We start from the raw sequence: 8,517 nt of genomic DNA on the forward strand, positions 1-8,517 counted from the left end.
GAGAATCTAAGTTGTTTGATTTCTTACATTAACAAATTTGGTAACAGAAATCCAGTAATTGCTAATTTTGTAATTATAAACATTTTGTCTCGTGCACTCACATGGAATCACGTGTCCCATAAAACACCTTAAATTAGTCCATAAATGTCATACATTTAAATGGTCAATATCTGCCAATGCAATAAATAGACATTTTAAAAACATCGCACATTATGTAGTATATCACGCTTTTCTGAATGTATTGATCATATTTTTCAGTTAAGATGATTGATAATTGATTGAATGGGTCAATTGATAAACGTGTAGAAAAGTTGGTCTCTCTTGTCGCAGCAGATGCATTGTGGGTAACCTGCCATTTTAACCCAATATAGGACTCCATTCTGTTGTGGGAACAACGCAATAAATAAGGACACGAGACCAGTTTCACATTTAAACATTAGCTGTTGTATCAAAGGTAAGTGTCGCGTTTGAATTATATATTTTTAATTGTGTATTTGTGAATTTTCACTTTTTTTGTTCTTTAGATAGTATCTTTTTGCAACTAAATCCGCGATCATAGGGAAACCCAAGCTCGACGACCGAAAAAGCAAGCTATTATCTGCTTGTAGTAACTAGAGACCAAAGCATTACTGTCGAATTTGACACGGTTATGCACCGGTTCTGAGTGATCTTCTGAGTACTGAAGTTTTCCAATCGATTCCCAGTGGTGTTTAGAACAATCTTCAATGTGTTTGTTAGTATAAAGCGGCAATGTCATCGTTTAAACGTCGTTTTAATTGTCACCCTCTTGTAAAATACATTCGAATTTTCCTTCCCGTTAGTACGTTCCTGTTACAGCAGCCATCGTCTCCAATGCGTAAGAGGCGGGGACCTATTTGGTGAAAAACATTGCTCATTGGCGAAGAAGGAAGAAAATCCCGCCCATCAGATCACTAAACAAGTCCCGATTGGTAGTTGTATGAAACCGTTACGCTGTAATTCGCTCAATTTGATGTTCATCATCGCGTAATTGAGCCACAGACTTGGGTACAATCCGTGTTGTAAACAAATATCAAATTTTAAGCATGTTGATTGGTAGGTTACTTTAAGTGGTATCGGCTACTAGTTCCCTGTTTGTTGTACTCTTAATATAATTTTGGGATTATCCAGTACTAACCGAATCTGATTACTTTTTACATTTGGATTAATTTTCCTTTAGAATCGTTAGACAAAAGATCCATCGAACGCTTTGTGTTATTCTAGTGGTCTCTACTTGTGATCAGGTGGAACAAATGTAAACGTTCCTTTTTCCAATGATGAATTGAAAGTCTGAGATTAGAAAGGTGGTTATGTATTTTGTTATAACAGTATTTCTAAATGTAACAGTCTTGTTTTTCAAAAGTATCTCAACGGATGACAATTTTTGTTAAGGTAACATTAGTTAACTTTGTAATCAGATGACATGTAACAGATTATTCCAAACCCTGTTGATTGGATAGTGTATCCAATCATTAATAGACCAAACAATGTGCTTTTTATGGTTTCATAGAGCTGAAATGTGTCTCACCTAAAATCAAATGCCTCATGAAAGCTTGGCATTTTGAAGTATGACATGTGGCATTTATCAGGCTCACATAGTTTTACGCTGCAATTTGATATCTAGTTGGTTACACTTCCATTAACATTCCTTTCTCAACTTTGCCTTTATTCAGGTAATTTGTAGGAGCCATGGCCCGTACCAAGCAGACAGCCCGTAAATCTACTGGAGGCAAAGCCCCACGTAAGCAGCTGGCCACCAAAGCTGCCCGCAAGAGTGCCCCTTCTACTGGTGGGGTCAAGAAGCCCCATCGCTACAGGTGGAGAGTGAAACACATAGTGCCTGAACAGCCTTTCACCCACCTGGTGTCATGGTCTCCTTTAATAATTGTGTAGATGGAGTAAAGGACCACAGTGGTTAATTAATTGTGTGTTTTACCACAGGCCTGGTACTGTGGCCCTGCGTGAGATCCGTAGGTACCAGAAGTCCACTGAGCTGCTGATCCGCAAGCTGCCCTTCCAGCGCCTGGTGAGAGAAATCGCTCAGGACTTCAAGACTGACCTGCGTTTCCAGAGTGCAGCCATTGGAGCCCTGCAGGTCAGGGTTTAGGATTTCTGTTAACCTGCCAAATAACACTAAAACCAGACCTATCGGGAATCTGTACACTCAAAGGGAAACTTAATAATTTTGCCAATGAGGCCCTTTATCATCTTTTGTTGAGTCTGCTGAACTACTGAATGCCATGTCTGTCCAGTATGAAGAAAGTTAGTTAGGTTTGCGAGCTAATGCTAGTTAGTATTAATACAATGACAAAGTCTATGGGTATCTGCTAGCATGCTCATAGATGTAAACATTTAGTCATTGTACTAATGCTAGTTAGCATTGGCTCAAACTTTCTTCATACTGACTCAGGGGAAGTAAAGCGCCTCATTGCCAAAATTATGAAGTTTCCCTTAAAAGGTGGTGACCTCCTGGCAGTCATCTCCCCAAATGGTCAAAGAATGCATTGGTCCATACCAAGAGAGCTTATGCATGTCAGCTGAATTCAACTTTTTTTGTCTGCAGGAGGCCAGCGAGGCTTACCTGGTTGGTCTGTTTGAGGACACCAACCTGTGCGCCATCCACGCCAAGCGTGTCACCATCATGCCCAAAGACATCCAGCTGGCCCGTCGTATCCGTGGGGAGCGTGCTTAGACGCCACCCTTTTATTTTTTTTTATACCTCAGTCTGTCTTTTCCTCCCTTCCCACTTATCCTTATAAGGAGCTTGATTTGAGTAATGTGACACGTAAACTGTGTAGTCTTGTCCCCCTTAGTTCTCTTAGCAGCAGACTTTTAGGGTACTTTGTATCTGTTTTGAAGCTGATCTGAGTCACACCTTTGTGTATGCAACTCGGCACAGCAAAGGGTGCATGCATGAAGCATCTTGGGCAAGCATTTCCCCCTCCTACTATTACATTATGACAGGGTTGGTTTTCTAATTGATAAACATGTGGTGTTTTTACATGTACCCTTAATTATCATTTTTTTACAACTAGTGTTTCTACTGTTTACATGATACATTTACAAATGGTTAATTGTGTTCTGAAATTGATCAATAAAAATGACTTTGCATGATTCAAAATATTGCATAGGCCTATGTAGCACAATGTTTATGTATTTCTCCCATGTTTTTATCCAGGTAATATTTTAGTTCCTTTCTCAGGTTGTGATGCCCGTTTCACACTGATTTCGTTTTATTTTTTACATTTTTAAGCAGACATTTGTAAAAATCCAGAATTCTCATACAAAGGTGATAAACTACTGTTCCACAACTGGTTGAGTGAAGTGATTGGCCTGTACTGAGTTGTATGCTGCTGGCAATGGTATTTTAAATAGTGAACCGTTTTAATGTTATTTGAACTGTCATATTCATTGGCAAAAGTACCCACTTGTTTTACTTGCCAAGTACAGATTTTTTTTAATAGAAAATGGTGAGTGAAAATCACCAGTATAATACTACTTGACTAAGTATTTGGTTTTAAATATACTTGGTCAAATTCCTTACTAAGCACACGGCACCGTTAGCTTTATTTATTTTTATGACTAGCCAGAGGCACTCCGGCATCATTTACAAGCATGTCCAAAATCTTTACATCACATTCAGACTTTGCGCGTCTTACTATATTTCTTATAATATAATTAAGATGTGTGGATTGTTTAGCTATTACTGCATTGTTGGCGCTAGGAACACATTTCGCTACACCCGCAATGACATCTGCAAAATATGTGACTGCGGAGTGAGTCTGCCTGATCAGAGGGAGTAAGGATGACCAGGGACGTTCTCTTGGTAAGTGCGTGAATTTGACCTTTTTCTTGTCCTAAGCATTCAAAAATGTAACAAGTCCTTTAGTGTCGGGGATAATGTGTGGCGTAAACACTTTGTCCAAAATATTATTAAAGTACAGATACCCCAAAAAACTAAAGTAGTACTTACGCATTTTTACTTAAGTACTTTACACCACTGATTGGAAACCAGACCTTTGACATTGCAGGCTGACATTTGCACAAGACTTGTGAATGTAAGGTTGTACGATGATATAGAAATGCACAATAACTTCAGCATAATAGCTTTCTTGAGCATGGCAAATTGAAAAGCCAAAACGTTTCCACAACATCTTGAGAAAAATATTGATAGCAAGTATGTTATTATGTTCGTATATGAAATTTGGAGACTGATATATAAAGTAACATTCAGTGGCGTACAAAAGAATATCCAAAGATGTGTCTGAAGCAACACAAATGAAACGAAACTAGAAATGTTTGTATACACTATGGCATTCTGGGAGAAATGATTGACATAGCGGCCATTTTCCCGCTGGACGGTTGTTCCCATTGTGGATACGAGGAAGAAAATACTGACACCGCCAGACAAGCGAAACACTTCTCACATTCTTTTTAACCACTTTTGGTGTAGGTAAGTCAAACACTCGACTGCTTTTAATTTACGTGATCTTCACATTCGAAAAGTTTCAAATTGCTTCAATTGTGGTGTAATTTTGTTGGAGATCCATCTCGTTTTCGTCGTAGAGGAAAATAAACCCCACTGTCGAAACGGCACAGAATTGCAGCCTTTTCTACAGCTAGTGCAACTGGAAGAAAAAAAATTCAAATTATGCGCGGGTTCGCTTCGGTTGTACGCATGCATTGGTGGTCGAAGTCCGTTTCTGTGCCTACATACGAGTTCTCTGAGATGTCTTTTATGTATATTAGTTGTTTGATGATATTGTCAAACAGCTGTTTATTTAAATATCAAAGTTTTAGTGGTACTCCTTTGCTCTTCTGCCTATGGTCTTTATCCCGGTTGCGCATCAAGCAGCCGCCATCGTCACAGCGGAGTGGGCGGGGCTACCAACGTCTAGGAGTTGTAGATTGCGCCTCCTCGTGACAGAACATACGCTGATTGATCTTAGTCATATGTTTACACAATAAGATTGACTAACCAACCAATGCCGTCGTTTTCCCCCATTGATTGATTGATTGATTGGCCCACTCGACTTTGATTGGGAAACTCATGTTGTAGACTCTCAACACTTTTTTTTGGTTCTAGATGTGTTCAATGACAGTGAGTGGAACACCCAATTACTGTACAGAAATAATCTTGTTTCACAGGGATTTTCACATTTTGTGAAAGTTTTGAATCAGCTGAGGTAATGGATGAATACAAATCCAGTTACTTATTATCAGGTATAATTGCAATGAAAGTGTAAGCTATAGTAATTTTTGTGGTTCTCCCCTTTGTTCAGGTGATTTGTAGGAGCCATGGCCCGTACCAAGCAGACAGCCCGTAAATCTACTGGAGGCAAAGCCCCACGTAAGCAGCTGGCCACCAAAGCTGCCCGCAAGAGTGCCCCTTCTACTGGTGGGGTCAAGAAGCCCCATCGTTACAGGTGAGAGTAACAGTGAGGCTGAAAGGTCTTGCCAAAGCTGCCCTCTGTCCCTGAGCCACACTAATGTTCCTTATTATGACTCCATCACCACCTGATGCAAGAGAGAAGGATTTAGGCCTAAAGAGTTTGATGACATGTTTGACTCTGGATTTCTGTAATGAATCCATACAGTTGTGCAAAAGTCATGGGATTGTTCTAACTGTGTGTGTTTCCTTCCAGGCCTGGTACTGTGGCCCTGCGTGAGATCCGTCGTTACCAGAAGTCCACTGAGCTGCTGATCCGCAAGCTGCCATTTCAGCGCCTGGTGAGAGAAATTGCTCAGGACTTCAAGACTGACCTGCGTTTCCAGAGTGCAGCCATTGGGGCCCTGCAGGTCAGTGCTAACCCCAACCAAGGGACACAAGCTGTCATAAACCACATATCTCAAGTTCGAGGCAGGAAGACTATAATTGCATTATTACTTTTTTTTAAATCGCACACTAAAGAGCAATGCTTTGATCGTGTGCCTGACTGTATGACAAAATATAATTTTACAGGTTGATATTGTGAGCCGTTTCTCCAACCTGTTCTTTGTTGTCTGCAGGAGGCCAGCGAGGCTTACCTGGTTGGTCTGTTTGAAGACACCAACCTGTGCGCCATCCACGCCAAGCGTGTCACCATCATGCCCAAAGACATCCAGCTGGCCCGTCGTATCCGTGGGGAGCGTGCTTAGACGCCTACCTGATTTACCTCTCCTCCCCTCAACAGTCTGCCCTCCCCTTCCCTCCCCCTCTCCTCTTATGTTGGTAGTGATTTAGAGAAACAATGATTATGATAAGAATGTGTATAGCGGTGTTTTCTTAGTACTCTCGACAGCAGACTATTATAGGGTACTCTTTTGTGCATGTACCTGCTTGTTGCTGGTCAGATCCCCCACCATCACACCATCAAATCAGATGTTCCATCGTCATGATGCCGTGTGGAGAGATCAGATAAAACAAGACAGGGAATCTGACATAGGTTGTGGTCGCAGGAGGAGGGTGTTCAGGTTTTTGTCTGCAGAGTGGAGTACCTCTTTCTCTGCAGGGTGCTAGAACAACTGCCCTAGTCCCCTTCCTCCTTCCCCACTCTTCCAGTGAAATAGAGACTGAGCTGGTATCTTTCATGGCAACACATGAACGAGAGTCCAGCCCCCCTTTTGTGTGTGAGCGTGCAGATTCTGATCAGCACAGCAAATTGTATACAATTCAAAAACATCTCTGGAGCAATTGTTTATTACAATATTGATCATTATCGTGGGTATTATTTTTATTTGTTATGCTTACGCACATTTTTCATAGTGGATAAAAGATTTGTGAATGAAATGGAGGTTGATTCAAATAAAATTTTGTACAGAAAACAAAATTGCCGTAAGCTATCATTTCTACAGGTGTTGAAGCTTGTGATTTGTTTTAGCTGTCGAAGGGGATTCTAGGTAGTTCATTCTCATTTCATTGCCTCTTATATTGGCTCTATTTTCCCTTTGTCTTTGAATTCTCAAATTTGGCTTCTGCGATAAATAATTGGAGACAGCATTTTAAGGCTTTTGCAAACAAATAGTGAATCCAGTGTTCTTTTGTGATCACTCCTGAGGGGCCTTGTTGTGAGGTTTATGGAGCTGGTGGTCGATGCTCTCTTGCAAACCAAAAACAGTCTAATTGGTAAAGTGATCATGTATGTTAATGTTGAGCTGTAATGGTCACGGATATTTAGACCTCGCCCTTTGCTTCTCAGGTTGTGTCACCCTTTTAACTTAAAATCATTTATGTTTCTTAATTGGAATTTGAAATGTTAAGATGTTTAAATAAAACAATGTTTGTAATTTCCAGATATCTCATATGTGGTAATAAATGGATGTTACACACGTCTCAGTTTTGTTTAGTTCATTGACTGAATCAGTTACTACTAACAGATATTTAATATTATGGCCAGAGCTGTAAAAAGCACACATTTGATTAAATATTATTTGTCATATACACATGTTTAGTAGATGTTATTGCGGGTATAGCGAAATTCTTGTGAACAATCCTGAGTTAGGTTTGTTTGCTATTAGCATCACAATCTGGTGTTTTTCTTTAATGCGCTAAATCCTTGTGTAAAGGAGTTACACAGAAGTGTCCAGTACTGAGTTGAGGCAATGGAAAAACATAATACAAATTAAAACATGTTTTTTTCTCGTAATAATTTAGAGCTAAAAAACGACCAATAGAGGGCAGTAAAGTACCACATTTCAACAATGAGCCATATAGACAAGCCATACTCTGAATGAAGTGAAGACTATGGATGGAGGGGTATCCTTAGAGCCCTATACTAAACATTATTTTAGGTATCCCTTCAACAGTATTCAGACCATTGGAGCTGTGCTGCTCTATCTGAGATAAAACTGAAACCTTACAGAAACAGCATTGTATGCCCGCTGTGGTAAATTAGGCCTAGAGCACAGTGTCATTCTATGTGTCCCTGTTTTTATGCGACATCTTCAGATCAGAGAGAGAACATCCCCATAGAGAATGTTGAAAAAGTGCTTTGTTTCTTTATTTGATCAGTCATCACATTGATAACTACATTAACACTAGCAGAACAACTGGGCTCAGCCTCAGAGACCCATGCATTCTCTTCAACATTCACACCAATTTAGATTATGTTTTATTGTAGAAGTTGTGAAAGTCTGTCCTAATGAACTGCTAGAAGTGAAAATATATGATTGAGACAGCAAGCATGCAAGGGCCTCAGAATAGCACATCTCTCACAAGGGTGGACACCGGACAGGAAAAATCAACATAAAGATCGAATCGGCCTTCTTGACTTTTAGAAATCCTCCCTGAACAAGTATGTCTGTTTTCCACCAAGTTGCTTAGCTTGTTCAGGAAACTAGTAGAAACCTGTTCATTATGGTAATTCAGGCGTTGTCCACATAATTCCTATGCACATACCTATGTTATATCGTAGGTGTAGTTTGCAGACTTGTTAATTTTAACAAGTCTGCAAACAAATCTGCTAATAATATAAAAAAGTAGCAACTGATTAGAAATGCTTAACCGGGTTGTTGTCCTCT

General features: G+C 40.0%; 2 protein-coding genes across 5 annotated transcripts; both read left to right on the forward strand.

The window, feature by feature from the left end:
* Positions 1–286: 286 nt before the first annotated feature.
* Positions 287–3,144, forward strand: LOC118384444 (histone H3.3A). The gene is made up of 4 exons (XM_052523972.1): positions 287–454; positions 1,692–1,835; positions 1,960–2,113; positions 2,582–3,144. The coding sequence occupies exons 2-4, from the start codon at positions 1,708–1,710 to the stop codon at positions 2,708–2,710; spliced, it is 411 nt and encodes a 136-aa protein (XP_052379932.1). The 5' UTR covers positions 287–454; positions 1,692–1,707; the 3' UTR covers positions 2,711–3,144.
* Positions 3,145–3,734: 590 nt separating this feature from the next.
* On the forward strand, positions 3,735–7,333 carry LOC118384430 (histone H3.3A). 4 transcript variants are annotated; one of them, XM_052523982.1, is made up of 4 exons: positions 3,735–3,844; positions 5,301–5,444; positions 5,664–5,817; positions 6,028–7,333. In XM_052523982.1, exons 2-4 carry the CDS (start codon positions 5,317–5,319, stop codon positions 6,154–6,156), a joined length of 411 nt encoding a protein of 136 aa, XP_052379942.1. In that variant the 5' UTR covers positions 3,735–3,844; positions 5,301–5,316; the 3' UTR covers positions 6,157–7,333. The 4 variants fall into 4 exon arrangements, with proteins under 4 accessions (XP_052379942.1, XP_035626862.1, XP_035626879.1 ...); XM_035770969.2 differs by lacking the exon at positions 3,735–3,844 and adding an exon at positions 4,324–4,471; XM_035770986.2 differs by lacking the exon at positions 3,735–3,844 and adding an exon at positions 4,358–4,467.
* Positions 7,334–8,517: the final 1,184 nt, after the last annotated feature.

The sequence above is a fragment of the Oncorhynchus keta genome, chromosome 1 (assembly GCF_023373465.1).
Source record: "Oncorhynchus keta strain PuntledgeMale-10-30-2019 chromosome 1, Oket_V2, whole genome shotgun sequence".
Taxonomy (NCBI): Eukaryota; Metazoa; Chordata; class Actinopteri; order Salmoniformes; family Salmonidae; genus Oncorhynchus; species Oncorhynchus keta.